This window comes from Crocodylus siamensis, chromosome 10 (assembly GCF_052110815.1).
Source record: "Crocodylus siamensis isolate JL-2025a chromosome 10, ASM5211081v1, whole genome shotgun sequence".
NCBI classification, from domain to species: Eukaryota; Metazoa; Chordata; order Crocodylia; family Crocodylidae; genus Crocodylus; species Crocodylus siamensis.
In genome coordinates this window covers 8,526,018-8,542,778 of record NC_143404.1, presented here as the reverse complement: position 1 = coordinate 8,542,778, position 16,761 = coordinate 8,526,018, and the positions used below count along the sequence as shown (strand labels likewise).

The window sequence follows — 16,761 nt, the reverse complement described above, 5'->3', positions numbered from 1 at the left end:
TTTGTTTGGGTTTTTGTACAAGTTTTTTTTAATGTTGGGTTGGCATTGTGTGTGTGCTCATGCACACTAGTGTGTAGAAGGAAGCTTCACTTGTGTGACTTGTGAGTTAACAGTATCTGGAGAGAATGAGGTTTGTAATTCCCAGCGATTTATTCTTAAAATGAAAACTATTTTGTTTAGTTTTTTTTCTTCTTCCTTTTTGTTTTTTTAAAAGGATGAGTAGAGAATGGGATGAGCAAACTTTCAAATTGTAGGATTTTAGTTTATCTCTGCTTCCTCTCAGACTTAGTCGTAGTGCCGTCTCTCAAACTTTTTGATGTACCAAAAAAGTGCTAGTCCCCCATCTCCCCCCAGCCTTAAAGTGAAACTTGCCCAACTTGTACCTTTCCTTCTCACTCTTTTGTTAATTTAGTTTATAGTGACTTGTGATAGCAAAGGAAACTTTTTTTCTTGTTTTTGTTTGGGGGGGGAGGTGGCTAGCAGCTGAGTTCCACTTTTTCCTATATCTTTTTAGTATGTTCAAACACAAGTGACTAGAATCTCTCAATAATCATCTTAGGCCATAGGCACTAAATCCGTTATGATCAGGATTTATAGCTATTTTTTTTTTTTCTGACTGCTTGAATAGCTTGTGGTTTGTAATGACTACATGTTTTTTAAATTTAAAAATAGGCTAATTCCAGCATGGGAATCTTTTTTTTTTTTTTTTTTTCCCCAGTTGCTTTGAATGCTGAAGATGAGTAACTTAACTGCCATACTTTATTTGATGTTTATGTATAAATAATCCTGTTTTCCAGAAGTTCCATACAACAGCTCTTTCTCCGAAGCACATTCGTTGTGGATGTAACTGATTGGTGATGGCCCACTGCAGGGTATACTGTGTAAGTTGTTGAGGACTGCATGTCTGAGATCCCTTATAGCTCTCTAAAGGATGCTAGGAGGTGCAGTGTATGGATCCAGGTTTAGAGAGTGTAGATCAGAGCAAGAGGTTTTGGATGCAACCGAACTGCCTTCCTGCAGTCTCACTCTAGTGAGGCTATTTTGAGAGCTCTAAAGTATTGTCATATAAGACTTTAAATTTGGGAGTTTCAGGGAGGGGGGTGTTTTAGCTCCATTTTAAAGACTTCTTTTAAGGTAACACCTTGAGCAATGCTTTATTATAATATAATCGGGCCATCTTTTAGGGCATGATGCATTCAACTTGGTTTACACGTTCAACTTGGTTTTCTTTGCATGTAACTTTTAAAACCATACAAAGTTCAATATTTCTACTTTAAGAAGTTTGTTCACTCTTTGCTAAGCCCAGTTTTATTAATAAAGTACAGCTTTACAAACTGGATCATAAAAAAAAAAAAAAAACCAAAAACCCTCCATTTGTTTAGTTAGGCCATAAATCCCTATAGGCCAGTATCCTGTCACATAGTAGTAATGCATGGCTGCTGAGAAGGAGTCTGAACATGGCGCGTCCAGAATTTTCCACACCCTGTTCTCTCATCGCATCTCCTAGCAGTCATAGGTTTAGGAATGTAGTTTGAAAAGTAAACGTTGAAAGGAAGGCTTGTGTCTGTCTGGCATCATCAGTCATCTGCTTTTTCCATTTAAAAGGTAGAATTTGATTAATGTTGACACATGATGTTTTGACTGGGAAACCCCTCCATAGTTATGTGCTACACTTGCATTCTTGCAGGTATTTCTCAGTGGTGAGAAGATAACGCTAGTTCTCAGTGGTGGCAGATAACAGAACAAGGAGCAGTGATCTCGAGTTGTACAGCAAGGCAAGTTTAGGTTAAATTCCACATTAGGAGAGTAGTAAAGCGCAGGTTAACTTGGACAGGTTGTGGAGTCTCCATCCTTGGAGGTTCTTAAGACTTGGCTAGACAAAGCCTTGGCTGAGGTGATATGATTGGGGCTGGTCCTGCTTTGAGTAGGGAGTTGAACTAGACCGCCTGAGGTCCCGTCCAATACTAATTTTTCTATGAATTTTCAGTAATGTCTTCATTGGAGCTTTCTATTTACAGTTAGTGCTACACCTTGTTGTAGTACTGGATTTATACTTCAGTATAGGAGAGAATGATCCAAGAAGTCCACTAATGTTACAGGATTTTTTTTTAGAAATGTCACTTAAAATAAGAACATAAAGCAAATTACCTTATGGTTCTGATAAGGGACAAGTTATTCCAATCAAATCCAACTGGTTTGGTAGCTCAATTTGATGTCTGTCACCCAGCTCCACAGAAAATGTTTCCCTCTTAGTTGCCATTTCTTTTAACTTTTTACCTCTGTTCAGGTAAAGATGCTCACTTTTATGTTGGGGTCTCTAGAGAGTGGAGCATTGTTTTGCTACAGGTATGTTTTAGCAAAATTTGCTACCCTCCACTTTTCTGTTTTATCCCTGATACAGCAAGACCTTTTTAATTCATTTGAAATGACTGGACCCTCAGTGCGGACAAAAAATCAGAATGTTCTGCCAAAACAATGGTGGGGGGAGTAATATTTTTCATGTTTCAGGTTTTTCCTGAGTTCATGCAATAGAGAAGGTGCATGTACATGTGATGCTTTACTGTGCAGTACACCGATGTGTACTGCTCAGTAAGGTGTCACTATCTAACTGTGCGCAGCAGCTGTAAAATAAGCTAATGAAAAATTTCCTACTACCTGTAAATACAGATTTATCGCATTGTCGCATGTATGTCGATGCTGATGGGGAGCAAATCTGCTCCGAGTCAGCCAGAGCAGCAGGGGCCCAGTCTCATGCCTGGGCCAGAGCAACACGGCCGAAAGTCTCTCCAGCTGCATGGCAGAGATGCCTCTTCAGCTGGCCTCCTGTCCACCCGGGGCTGGCTGCTCTCCGGAGGTGGCCAGTTGTCAGGCCTCTACACCCCAGGACACTGGAGGCAGCTGGACCACATCACTGCTGCCAGGCTCGGAACCCAGCAGCTGGGACTGCCTCCTGCACCCCTCTGGTAAGCCCTGAGCAGAGGGGAGGAAGGGGAGACCTCTGCCCACACTACTTTACCTGCCTGTCCCCAGGCTGCATGTCAGGGGCCCCCTGACACGTTGGCCAGTCAGGGGTGCCCTCTCCCCTGCCCCCCAGCATGCAGGCAGGTGGAAGGTAGTGCAGGAATTTGAGCAGCTGCATCCTCCTAGCCAGGCAGCCAGGGGCCTGTCACATGCTGCAGGGGTCAGGGACTTGTGGCATAAGCAGAGGTATCTCTCCAGGCAGCGGCATACATTGCGGGGAAGTGTGGGGCTACCTGGGGCACCATCGAAGCTCAGGACCTTGCACCAGGTGTAGCTGTGCCTGGGGCATTATGGCGATCAGCAACAGCAGGGCATTGTGGGTCAGAGACCCCTCAATGCACTTAAACAGCTTGTCATGGGACTCAGCAGGGGCACATTTGGGCCACAGGCCTTATGTGGTGGGGTCCCTGGCTCTGGGCTGCCTCTCTGAAGAGAGTTGCTGGGGGAAGGTGGAGGTGTCACCAGTTCTGTGTCCCAGCTGGGACATGCACGTGCACTCAAACACATGTTTACCTGCCTGCAGCTGCTGGGGGCAAGCTGGGAAAACAGAGGCAGAGCAAAATCCCAGACATTTGCTGATTATTTTAAAAAACTGCCTGGATGGAGATGGAAGGACCTAAAAAGACGACATGCCTGTAAAAACCCTAGCCTGATCTATAGGGAGGGGATGAGGTCAAGCTGCCAGAGCAGCTGCCAGCCCTGGTCTGGCCTGGAACACGGCCAGGGAAAGCGGGTAGAGAGCAGGGACAAAGGGCTCAGCCAGCATCTGCCTGTGGCGGGGCTCGCCCAGCCAACTTACCATGTGCAGCCATGTGTGTTTGACCACCCCCCCACCCCTCAAACTGACGTTCTCCCTGAAATGTTGCAAACTCTCTCACAGAATATCCCGGTTCTTGCTGTGCAGGTCCAGCAGCTGGAAGCGGGAGAGAAACAGTAGCTGCCAATGCAGATGCTCTGGCAAGAATGCCATCACCACTGGCATGAGCCACCTCTACCAGCAGCGTACCCAGGACAGAGCCTTATTGCTGGACCAGCTGGTCCCTGCAGCAGAGGTCAGGGTGTCAGATTCATGGGCCGGGTGAACTGAGGATGTGCCGCAAGAGTGGGAGAGGGACCGGAAGGGCTGTACCTTCGGGGAGCAGCTCCTTGCCACTGAGGAAAGGCACCTTGCTCTCCTCAAGAGGATGGTGGAGGCCCAGGAGTGGCAGGTAGCCATGGTGGCCTGGGCAGTGGAGGCCTTGGATGAGGACTCCTGGGTGCTAGATACCATCACGGACTTGGTGTTCACTTTCATGCCATCTGCCCCCAGCCCTGGCCCCAGCTCCTGCCTGAGAAGAGGTCTCATGGTTCCTGCAGTGTCCAGTGACCCCTGCCCTGAAGGAGAAGGTCTAGTGGTTCCTGCAGTGGCCAGTACCCCACAGCCAGGCCCCTCACCTGGCCTGCGCACCGCTCACCTGCCTGCCATGTGGCTCCTAAGCAGGAGATAGCTACTGCTGGGCCATCTCCATCTGCAGGCCCTGCTGGCCCCAGCCCTGTGACGGAGGAGGTAGAGCAGGCTGGACAGTAGGGGTGTGCGAAACGGGCTGTATTCGTTTAGGATTTGACCTGAATCAGGAACAGTGATTCAATTTTTTTGATTCGGATCACTGTCCCCCATTCAATTTGGCCGAATCCGAGTCTGAAGATTCAATGCTTATTCGGAGAATCGGTGATTTGGCCATAGACACAGCTTTAAATGTTTTTTCTACATACCTTGAGGTACCAGGCAGGGCTTGTGAACACTGCGATGGTGGGGCAGATGGATCTTCCCGCAGGAGTGCGGAGGGGCCCCCCCGCGTGCTTGGCAGCAAACCCGGAAGTGGACCAGAAGTATTTCCAGCCCACTTCCGGGGCTGCTGCTGCTGCTGCCAAGTGCACCTGCCCGGCAGTTGGCTATGGGGGGGACCCCAGGTTCCTTCCAGCCCCATTTGGCACCAGTCGCTGGGACCCCCAGCGCACTCCATGGAAGACCCAGAAGTGGACTGGAAGTGCTTCTGGTCCACTTCCAGGTCTGCTGCTGAGCGTGCTAAGGAGCCCCCTGTGCTCCGGTGGGATGCTCATCCGCCCCCAGCATCGCAGCATTGACAAGCCACCTGGTACCCTGAGGTATGTAGAAAAAACATTTACAGCTGTGTCTCTATCTGAATCAATTGGGAGAGATTAAAGGGTCTCCTGTTTCTATTTGGGTTTGGAGATTTGGCCACCGAATCGATCTGAATCGCCACCAAATTGAATCAAGGATCAGCACTTCACACAGCCCTACTAGATAGTGCCTGCCTGAATCCCTAGCCAAGCCCCTAATCCACTGGCCTCACCATATTGTCCACACCCCCGGTGGTGCCACCAGAGGACAGGGTGTCAGGTGCCTCTGCCCAGGCTCTGTGCTGTAGGTGCCTTCAGCCCACTGTTCCCCTCTGACACTGTATCAACCACACTCTGTAAATAGTTGCATAGAGAGGAGGGTGTTTTATGGGAGGTGGATGTTGATGTTTGGCAGGGGCTGTTGTTGAGAAGGGAGGTTGGGAGGCATTGTGCTGTGGTGAAGAGAAATAACTGGAGAGTTGATTAGGAACCCCAGAGCGCACAGGGCCTTGGGGTATGCAGTGGGCCTGGGGGCTGCAGGAAGCTGTCCAGGTGCCCTACTACAGAGGGCGGGGGAGGAGGTGGTTCGCAGTTGCCTCATGGACACAGTTCCCTGTCTGTTGCTGCTGGGATGGATGGCAGGGAGTGTCCATGGCGCACCAGTCACAGGCTCCCAGAACAAAGTGAGCTGGTCCCCCTGCAAGCCTCATGCCAAGCTGAGCCTGCACCCCTAGAAACCCCTGCCAAGCTGAAATCATTCCCCTGGATACTGACCCATACCAGTCTGAGCCTGCCCCACTTGGAGACCATTGCCAGCCTGAGCCTGCCCCCCCTGTCCTGCCCAGGGGTCCTCTGGTACCCTGGGAGCTGCAGCTGGAGCCTGGATGGCAGGAGCAGGCCTGGATCTCCTTACTCCTGTAAGGAGCAAAACTGCTTCCTACAGAGTGCACATGTAAACACATTCCCGGGGCTTGCTTACTGTGTAGTAACTTACTGCACAGTAAGCCTACATCACATTAATAACACATGTAGGTGCAGCTAGGGGAAGTTTCCACCTATGTGTTAGACTGAGAGGCACTTTTAAGGCAAGTTATGACAGCAAAAAGGTTGCAAAGGGATAAGTTAATACTTGTGAGATCACTCATTCTCAAACCCTGACATCATGATGTCATAGGAAAATAGGTACTGGTATTCTACACTTAGTGATGTTTACAGCTTTGGGTTGTCCACTTTTTCATATTAAATGTTATTCTGCATGTATGACGGTTCCTTTTACTTGATCAACATTTAAATAAGCAATGAGGAAATGCAACTTATTTTTGATGCTGAGATGATTTTATTTGGAAATTAGTCATTTCCCGATACTGTGCGTTTCCATTTATGTTCCGTGTCCTTGTTGGTCTTGTTGGTCTTGTTGTCCATTTGTAAGGTGAAAAGTAGGATCTGAGCGGTCACAGTTCTCAACATGGATGTGAGAGATGATACCAGGGAACACTTGCTGCATTGGCAGCATTTTTCCAATACGCTGCCCCTTCCTGACGTAGCCACGGTAGGTGTCAGGCTTGATACACAGCAGTTTCACACAGAAGCCTGCAATACAGCGGACCCCCCACACAAAAAGGGATATCAGACTTCTCAGTTCCATGGCTGAGTCTACCCAGGAATCTTCAATAAATTATCCTAAGACTCATGCTAGTGGTGGCAATGTAAGTATAGTCAAGTCTGTAGCTCCAAGAATTAGAGGTGGTTTGGCCAGCAGAAGTGGGGATGATCTAGTTGGGGATGACCTGATCTAGTTGGGGATGACCCTGCTTTGGACTGGGTGTTGAACCAGATGACCTCCTGAGGTCCCTCCCAACCCTCATTTTCTGTGCTTCTATCAATAGAGAGACTTTCTGTAGAAGACCTGGTTTCTGCGTAGTGCAGTGTCCTCTTCTGACATTTTGAGATTTGGCTTTTCTCAAATTGGTCCTATTTTTGTTCTGTTTATCAAGCTGGGTGGAGCATTGTAGAGGAAAAAGACAGTGTTGCAAATCTTACTGTTGGAGACTTTCTAACCTGTTCTTTTCTTAGGAGTGGGTAGTCGTATTTGGGTTCAAATACAGGAACAAAAACTGTTCCGTGTGCAACACGTGCTTTGGGGTAGCATAACTAAGTAGTTATGCTATGCTTGTCTGAGTTTTGTTAAGTATTTACTGCTTCCGTAGCTGCACAACCAGTTAAGAATGATAGGTAAAATTATTTATGAGCCAACACTTGAAAGGTTCAATAAGGTTGCTTACCGCCTCCCTCAATTTTGATTCCATCGTCAATGGCATTACCATTGTGGAACGGTCTGATTGGACCAGAAAGTTGACCACTAAAAGGAGCAAAGACTGTAGATCCATCATGGCATTTGACATCCACGCCTACATGTCTTCCTTTACCATTTTTTCTGAAAATATAAACACATGAAAGTAATAAGATAGTGCAGAGAAACGTTTTCCTCAGCAAATGAGACTATTCCCATAGAATATATGGGTCACCTAAAAGAGCATAGTGGGGCTACGTCTCTGTGTATCAAAATTAGTAAAGGGTGCAACGATGTTTGTAGTTTCTGCAGTCTTACAGATTGTAAAATTCTATCAACTCATAATGAGTTGGCCAATGGATTTCATTTTCTATTAAATTTAAAACAAAAAACTTTTAATGAAACTTTCTAAAGTCGAATCAATAAGAAAAACCCCAAACAAACAAAACCCCACAATCGGCTCCCGAATGGAAGTATTTTGACTGAGAAAGGTGGGCAGGTTTGGCCTTTTTTTTTGGTTTATTAAAGCACAGTTCAAGAGGAAAAAAATAAATGTTCTCAAAGTGGGAGGATGAAAAGAAAGTGGGGCAAAGCCATTTTCCATCAAAAAGGAAAAGCAGTTTGGAAATTTCTGGACTGGTTCTACTGTCAATGTCTCCATGCAGTTTCTTAATGATATCAGATTGCCCATTCACATCTGAGACTTAAAGCAATTGAATGGAGAACTTAAATCTCTTGTCGGTCAGCACAGCCCCCCAAAAGTCGACAGAGCCATGTTGATTTACCCCAGAGGAGGATCTGGCCCATGGCTCGGTCAGCTCAAGCGTTGGGAAGTGAGATGCACAGACCATCTCGTGTTTATTTGCCAGCTGGTCCTGTCCTACTCCAGGGACACTGGCATCAGAGATCCTGAACTGAAATCCTTCAATTGGTCTCGGCACAGTGCAAAGGAGTGGGCATCCTGACCCTATGACCGTCTTCACCGGAGGTGGCACCTTTTAGACCTTGGTTTAACAGAGACAGCAAAGGAGGGGACAGGCCTTGAAGAAAATACTATTTCTCAGGATGATGAACAGAGGAAGCTGACTGAAGTGTTGGAAAGGCATTGCCACTGTTCAGGCTTTGTGAATGTTTCTGCAGTTAAATAAACACTTTGCGAGAGTATTTTAATTTGGGATGATTTTTGCCTCGAACAGGATGACCTCCCAAAGTCCCTTCCAGCCCTGCTTTCCTGGGTGGTGCTGCCCATTCTGACACAATTTGCAAGTCTTAAATCCTTTTTAAATAGCATTTACCTTGCAAATTCATTTCTGTGTAAATATTGCTTTACTTAGGGGGACACCGATGAATAGCCAGAATCCCGTGATTTCAGAGTATGTTACCTTGGAGCACCATAATATCCACAGCCATAGCTATCGCAGCGTCTTATTGCGTTTGAAGGATTATTCTGACACACAGCAGCCCATGTAAGCTGCTGTGGCAGCGGCACTGGAGGAACTGTTTAAAAAAGAATAATAATTAATTTCCTATCCTGTCTCAAGAGAGAATGTCAGTTGTTTTATCTTTCAGCAAATATTGGAGTTGAGAGAGAAAAATACTGGGGTTCATTAGTGATCTGTGTTACATGTCACCTTCCAGACCATGTGACTAATATGAGTCCCACACAATGAATAGACCTTTTGTATTCTTCCTTTATTTGGAGCAGAAAGAAATGAATATTTATGTTCATATATAATGAAGCACTATTTTATTCTGTCTGTTGGGTGGCATTTCTTTTCAGGAGGATGCACACTTAAGAAGACACAGTTTTACCGATATTTGGTTGGTTTTATAGACAAATGGTTTACCACAGACTCTGCAAGGATCCTTCCTTGACCTGCACGTTGATCTGTTTGTGGAAGGACTCTGCGTGGCGCCCCGCACGACAACAGCCTATCCCCTGAATGGGGCTCCTGCATTTGCTCCCCCAAAGCCTCAGCTGTTTGTAAATAGCTGTGGTACCGCTCAGCCTTTGGTGAGAGCTAATTAATGGAGGAAGTGAGGGCGCTATCTAGTTCTGATGTTGAAGAATATGCACTGAAGGGGTGGCAGAAGGCAGTGGATATTCCAGTAAGGAAAAGGCAGAGGGAGCATCCAAGGAGAGCAAATACTCCTCTGTAAGCCCTAAGCTGAGATGCTTGTAATATAGTGTATATGAAAAAACTCATTTTCCTTCCCTCAAATGATGCATTTGCCTGGGCTATTTCCGAGAGGAAAACCCAGCTTGCCTGCGGAGGCCGGGATGGTTTCATTTAGAAGGGGGTATGTTCATATTTACTGTACCTATTTTACCTGGTCTGAGGTTAGGAGTGGGATCCGTGTGGTCACAATTCTCAACATGGAGGTGAGAGGTGATACCAGGAAACTCCTGTTGCATGTTCAGCATTCTTCCAATAACGGCTCCCTTCCGAACCCTGCCGACTTTGATGTGGACAGCGATGCGGACAGGCAGCAGTTTCACACAGAAGCCTATAAAGGAATGATATTAGGAAGGAAAAAGCAACATGAAACTGTTGTCTCAATAGCTGTATCCACCCAGGCAGTATCTATTCAGTATACTATCCTGACTGCTAGAGCTAGGCATAGTTAAAGCATGCGTGCACTTAAACACGTGGTCAAGTCAGCAGTAATCAAACCACTGAGGTTATTGGACCTATGGGAGGGGCCCAGGCATGCTTTTCAAAGCAAAACTAAATGCAGCATATTGCAAGTGTCCTCTTCTGACACTTTGACTATTATTATTTTTTTCCAAATTGAGTCGTAACTGTTGTTTTATCAAGCTGGGTGGAGAGCTGTAGAGGAAAAGGACTGCATTGCCAGTCCTGTTGTTGGAGCGTGTTGCCCTGTTCTGTTGTAATTCTGTTCAGGTACAGAAACAGTTTGAAGTCCAACATAAGCCTTGGCCTAGTTAACCAAACACTGACACGCTTTCAGCTGGACTTTCGGCTTTCTTAACCATTTGCTTTTTCCTTAGCCCTCTAAGTGGTTTAGATAGGTGATGTTCATTTTTGACCAGTGCTTGAAAGGTTGGATAATGTTGCTTACGTTCCCCACGAATTTCAACTCCTTCATACTGGCGGCCATGAATATAGATGTTCACTTTGGTAATAAACCCATCGAAAGGAGCCAAAACTTGCGATCCATCAGAGCAGATGACATCCACACCGTGATGGGTTTCTTTACTGCCCTTTCTGAAAAAGTGGAAGTAATGAAGCAAAGCTAGGGTTGCTATTTTTGGCTTGTTAGAGTTTGAAATGTCTAGTACAGCAATTGAAATAGAACAGTTGGCTATTTTAAATCCACTTCTAGTGACTGTAAGCCTCCATCTGTTCATTTGAACTGGTAAAAACTGGATGCTGTTTCCTACCAAATTCGCATTTTTTCAAAATGTTGCTATAGAGTTTTTCAGGGTTTTGGAAAAATCCCACCTGCAACCTACTAATTTTCAGACTGAAACAGTATATTTTGTTCCAAGTGAAATTGGTGATTCTGGATCAGTCCTATGATCCTAGATGGAAATATCTGGACCAGCTCTACTGTTAATGTCTCCAAGTAGATTTTAGATGCTAGCAGACTTTCCCCTCATACCTGAGAGGGACAGTGTCAAACGGCAGATGTTTTTCCCATCTGTTATAGAGCTATGTGGATCTCTACCAGGTGAGGATCTGGCCCAGGAGCTGGTCACTGCCTGGGGTTTAATCGCTAGGAAAGAATATACAGAGACCATCTCATTTATTTACCACCTGGTCCTGCCTTGACATCAGAGGTTTTGACAAGAAGTCGCCTGCTGGCCTCTGTCCAGCTCCGCAGGGTTGGGCATCTGCCGCCAAAATAGACTTCATTGGAAATGCCACAGAAACACTTGCTAGACCCTACTGCGGCAGAAGGGATGGGACACGAAGAGGAATACTTTCTACCAGTCTCATGAAAATGAACAGAAGAGGGAGAATTGATGTTGGAAGGAAGTTGCCACTGCTCAGGCTCTGAATGAGTCTGCAGGGCTGTAATTTCAGCAGGTTTCACAAGCCTTAAATATTACTTAGAAATGGCACGTCACAGTCTTTCATCTCCATGTAAACATTTTGTTATGTAGGGGACAACAGTGAACATGATAAAAGTCCAATGCCAAACCCTCCCTGATTTCTCAGTATATTACCTTGGAGCACCAAAGTTTCCACAGCCATACTTATCACAACCTCTGATTTCATTTGTGGGATTCCCTTCACAAACAGGTCCCCATTGTTGTGCAGCAACTATTAAAGAATCAAGCAAAGAAAATTCAGCTGTCTTCAACAATTGTCTACAAAGAAACGTTAAATGACTGTATGGAAAAGACTTATTCTAGATGTACTCTTCTTTCTTAATTCAATGGAAACAAGTAGAATATGGATTTCAAAAAAAAAAATCAATCCTGAACAGGTTTCACTATCAGAGTATCTTGTGCAATCAGTATGATTTTAAAGGGGATCACCACGCGTTACCTAGATTGTAACATCTTTGGGAAAGGGGCCATCACTTGGTAGTTTCTTCACTGCCGCGTATGATGTGGTCCTGCTCCGTATTTCAACTCTTATGTGCTGCTTAGTATTTGTAAAGAAGCCTATGCTGCCTGCAGCATTCAGTGGGCTCTAGAATTGAAAGACGTGTGTATATGATCTCAAAAGGCTATAGTTCCCCATCAGGTTGGCCTAATAAAAAGAAAGCTTAATTCACCCAAATAATACTCCACCGGAGGTGTAAGATGGGGTGCTCCCTGTATGAGGGCAGCTTTCTCCCTTTCCATGTTTCCTAGTATCCTTGATTCTCAGGACTATTAACCTACTCAGGTGTGAATTTGCAACTTGAAAGTGGTATTTCTATTTTTTGCTACAAGGAAGTCATTAGGCAGAAAGCAGGGCAGGGTGGCACCTTAGGGACCACGTTGTTCAGAGAAGGGTAAGCTTTTAAGAGTGTGAGAGACATGGAAGAAGAGCAGTCACATCCCCAACTCTTTCCTAGACGAGAAGATCTTCGCTCCATCTCTATTATCATTTCTCAGCCCCTAGTCACTTGCTTTTTCACAGGTGGAGAGCCCAGGACCCCTGGCGTGAAAGCTAGTGGAGTGGATCTTACTAACAGCTGTAATGCAGTGACAGAAACATTTCCCAGGGCAGTGTGCTGCCTTTACCCTTGGGAACATGCACAAAAAACCCCCAGTCTGTAAGGAAGGCAGAGCTCCTGTGTGTGGTCTGGAGCTAGGTTATGCCATCCCTATTTCCAAACCTCAGCGTTCAGAGGAAAGGAGCAGGACGACAACAACCTCATGTAGAACTCCAGTGACGTGCTACCAAAATGTGTATTTTGTTACTACGGGGGAGGCTTGCTTCAATTTGAAATGAGCATTTATGCCTGAATCCTACCCAAAAAGAGTGGTCTTTTGATACTTTCATAGGATTTAGAACCACAGTGGTGTAAAACTTGTCAGAGATGCTTATATCTAGCTAGATTAAGAATTTCTTGTCATTTGGAAACAACCCTTAGAAAGATACTCTTGCCACTGCACAAGTGTTTTATCCCTCTGGTTCCCCCAGCCTCATTTTCCGTGAGTGGAGCGGAGATCAGACTAGATAAACCAATGGCACATTCCTCTAGAAACAAAGCAAAGATAACAACTTGGTTGACCATATCCGGCTGCATTCTTAATTAGTCTGAGAAACTAAGCAAAGGACCTTAATTTGGCTGCAATCATGGCATTATGTTAAACCCTTTTATTGTGATAAACCTCTGACTCCACATTTGTGGCAGAACTGATGCACATATATGTGGCTATAGTTTCTCTGATAGAAATATTTTCCATTTACCCTTCATAGGCATATGCCACTGTAAGTATTGGTGCAAAAACATTTAAATCAAATGCACATCTACTAAAGCAGTAATAATATAAGAGAGAAATCTTGACTTACCAATGGAAATCAGACCAGCAAGCGCAATCAGTTTGAGAGCTGGCATTTTGTAGCCGTCTCACCTCTGATCTTTGACCAGGTCAAAGACACAGTGTGCTGCACCTCTTCATTATTTATACCTTCCAGCAGGGACTAACTAGCCCATTCTCTTTAGCCAGTCAGACTTGAGTAGGCATTTGCACCTGTAACACTCCCAAATTAGGTAAGGAGGAACGTTAACAGAAAATATAACCGTTGATCAGTTTGGTTGCGACGCCAAATAATTCGCCACTTAGCACACAGTAACAGAAGGAAATGGGACAATTGCCCAAAGCATTGCACAGCTCTCGAGGAGTTGCAATTGCGCCATATCTTTCCCCAACATTGAGCAGGCTGGGAGAGGTGTAAAAAGGTGCATGGGAGCCCAAAGCATAGTGTCCAAGCCCTGAGGACCCAAATGTCCATTTGCGTCTTTACAGATAATCAGATTGTGCCTCTGACTCTGTTCCTCTTGTTCCTGCTCTAAGATTTCATAGACTTTAGGGCTGGGAGGGACCTTTGAGATGTGTCCATTAGCACTCTTCCACGGGAGTCACAAAACATCGCGTGGGTAAATTTAGTGTTGCTTGGGGGTACTGTAAACATGCTTAGGAGCTCTGGTGCTTTCTGGAGGACATTTGTGGTGATGCCAGACCTGCCGACTGCTACAGGAGCTCCGGGGTGTAACCTGCAGGCAGCACTTCATAGATGGCTGAATTTTGCTCTCGGGTTGTTGCCTGTTTCCTCTCCACCTCAGACAATGGTGTATATTTGCTCAACGCTCACGTGTAAACACGTCACAGATGTGCACTGAGTGTGTCAAGAAGGGATGGGCTACAAGTCATGAGCACTATGGGATGGTAAAGGGTCTGAGTCCTGTCCTGTCAGGGTTACGTTACCAGTTGTTTTGCTCCGGGGGTATAGGTCAATGGGTATTCCCTCTCAGGAGGCATACAGTTTGAGGGGTTTTATACAACCTTTTAATGTGGCTTTTTCAGATGATGTTCTCTTTGGCAGCCAGACTTGCAATCTAAGAGAGACTTTGACCAGTTGAAGTGAAAGTATGAAGTTTTCCATTTTCCTTGCCAACACGATGGACAAGCCCCACCACATCTTTGCCTTAAATAACACATGTCATTCCCATTGTCAGCATCTTTAATGAATGCTAACGAAAACCTTGGACTTGGGGACCATTAACAACTGCTGGCAGAGGAGTTCTTCTTGACCCAATGTTGAGGTGCTTGGACAAGTGGAGTGGAGTAGCATGGCCAGTTAGAGGCTTATACTATAAATAAAATATTAAATCGCACCCTACTCGATTTTCATCTTATAGCAGCATGTTGTGCTATCAAGGCAATGTTGCTCATTCTTTCTCTATACTTGGTTCATCGACACATCACCATATTACAGTTGTTCAGCCTGTCTTGCTCATTTTCTACCATAAGATGGAGATGCGGACAACAAATTCACTGGTAAAATGTTTGACATAAAACAATAGCCAGGTACAGCTACCTCCACAATGACTTTTCCAGTAGAGAAGCTAACTTCAGATAGGCAGTGTAAAAGAGATGTTGTAGCCATGACGGTCCAGAAATTATGCAAAAAGCAAGGATTTCTTAGGATATCTTTTATTGGACCAGCTATATATTTGGGGTAAAGTTAGACAGGTTTTTGAATGTTGGAGATTTTTCCTGAGGTCTCTGATTTATAGGAAACTAGGCACAGCAAGTGTTGGGATCGGGGCCATCCCTAGAGGGGGGCGAATTGAGGTGACCACCCTGGGGCCCGCACTTTGGGGGGCCCCGCAGATCTAGGCAGAGCAGCTGCAGCGACTCCGCGCTGCCACCGGCTTCACGTCTGGCTGCTCAGCACCACCACCGGCTTCCTCGTGTCCGGGCCCGGGGCTCCGCACCCTGCTCAGGGCATCTCTGGTTGGGATAGGTGTCTGCTAAATCTTTTGTTCTCTCAAGATAGGATACTGTTAGGACTCATACACAATATAAGCTAAAGTAGAGGGATAGAGGGTGAGGAAACAAATGTTTATGAAGATGACATTTGGAAAATATTCTGATTCTGAAGTGGACGTTCAAGTGGCCTTGGGTAGGAGAAGTCAATCCGAGTTGAAAAAATAAGCCATACTTTTTTTATTTTGGTCTAAAATCATCTCTCTTCTGGGAGAAAAGGAGCAAATCCTGAGGGTGTATGAGAAGGCAGAGCTGAGGACCAAGGGCACGGAAATCCCCAGGGAGCATTCGGGTGGAGGAGAAAAGTGAAGCCATGTGGAAGTAACTGGCTAGTGCTACTCCAGTTAAGGAGTAGGCTGCTGGGGGCTTCCAGACACACTTCTAAAGGAGGTTGCAGGAGGGCAAGGGACGTGCTATATGTATCCATGTTCACAGACTTTGAATAAGCCTGAAAGCTCTCCGATAGCTACCTGCTTGGATGGTTTTGAGAGATTGTTCTACAATACTGCCACGCTTACAACTGTTTTGGCATTATATGCATATTATGTTTTAACCTGCAGGCTTGACTAACGCAGCCTCTCGCAAGTCCAAGGGAAGAGAAGACTTTCTGGAGCTCTTGAAAGGTGAAAGCATACCAGCCTCCCTTCGTGCCTGTATTCCTGCACCCCATGAAGCAGCCATGGCAGCCTGTTTTCACCCTGCATAATTTGCCAAGAAATTCCTGGGCAGAAACAAAAAGGGCTTGTAAAGTCTGTTAAGAAATGTCACACGCGCAGGTTTACATTTTACAAATGGGAAGTAGAAGTTGGAAGGCAAGTGAATGCATGCATGGGCTCAGCAATTATCCCACTTTTCCTTGAGAGCAGATAACCGTATAATTGACTGTGGTTGAGATGTGATGGTTTGACTAGAAGAAACCTGTACAAATGGAGCCGTCTCCTTTTGAAGCTCCCTTCCAGCTCATGATCAAAAAAGTTCTTTGGACCCAGAGGGACAGACTCCCAGCTTCAGCTCCCTCTGTGCAAAAATGAAGTTTACTTTCTCCCTATGGGGACTTTTTACCAGCTTTAATTTTCCCTGAGCCTGAGGAAGGGCGCGTGTGCCTGAAAGCTTGCAGAAAAAGATGGTTTTTTTGTGTGCTTTCTTAGTTGGTCTAATAAAAGGTATCGTCTCTGAAGCAAGAGTTCTAGAGGTTTGCATTTCTTTTTTGCCAAAGCGTATGCACTTTTGTGGACATTTTTCTGAGAGAACATCCACAAAATCCCCCAGTGGTTCCCCCACTCCTCGCTTTCATCTTCCGGTGTAACACACAGCTCTGGTTTGACTTGGGAACCCAGGCTCTTTTGGAAATGCCAGTATAGGTTGT

General features: G+C 45.6%; 1 protein-coding gene and 1 long non-coding RNA gene across 2 annotated transcripts; one reads left to right on the top strand and one right to left on the bottom strand.

Moving 5' to 3' along the window:
- The first annotated feature begins 892 nt into the window (after positions 1–892).
- On the top strand, positions 893–4,064 carry LOC149856196 (uncharacterized). Its single transcript, XR_016444428.1, has 3 exons — positions 893–2,346; positions 2,668–2,963; positions 3,926–4,064. It is a non-coding gene; the product is annotated as an uncharacterized LOC149856196 (long non-coding RNA).
- Positions 4,065–6,514: 2,450 nt separating this feature from the next.
- Positions 6,515–15,929, bottom strand: LOC149856195 (myeloid protein 1-like). The gene is made up of 7 exons (XM_090064547.1): positions 13,414–15,929; positions 11,628–11,724; positions 10,517–10,662; positions 9,764–9,940; positions 8,815–8,929; positions 7,425–7,576; positions 6,515–6,732 (listed from the first exon to the last, which is right to left on the bottom strand). Exons 1-7 carry the CDS (start codon positions 13,457–13,459, stop codon positions 6,521–6,523), a joined length of 945 nt encoding a protein of 314 aa, XP_089920673.1. The 5' UTR covers positions 13,460–15,929; the 3' UTR covers positions 6,515–6,520.
- Positions 15,930–16,761: the final 832 nt, after the last annotated feature.

What these genes read in the sequence shown, in the direction of transcription:
- LOC149856195 (XM_090064547.1), bottom strand. Translation starts at nt 13,459, where the DNA reads ATGCCAGCTCTCAAACTGATTGCGCTTGCTGGTCTGATTTCCATTG. An exon ending in TGCTGGTCTGATTTCCATTG is followed by an intron (nt 11,725 to 13,413) that starts GTAAGTCAAGAT and finishes ATTCTTTAATAG; the next exon opens with TTGCTGCACAACAATGGGGA. An exon ending in CACTCCTAACCTCAGACCAG is followed by an intron (nt 8,930 to 9,763) that starts GTAAAATAGGTA and finishes TTTTTTAAACAG; the next exon opens with TTCCTCCAGTGCCGCTGCCA.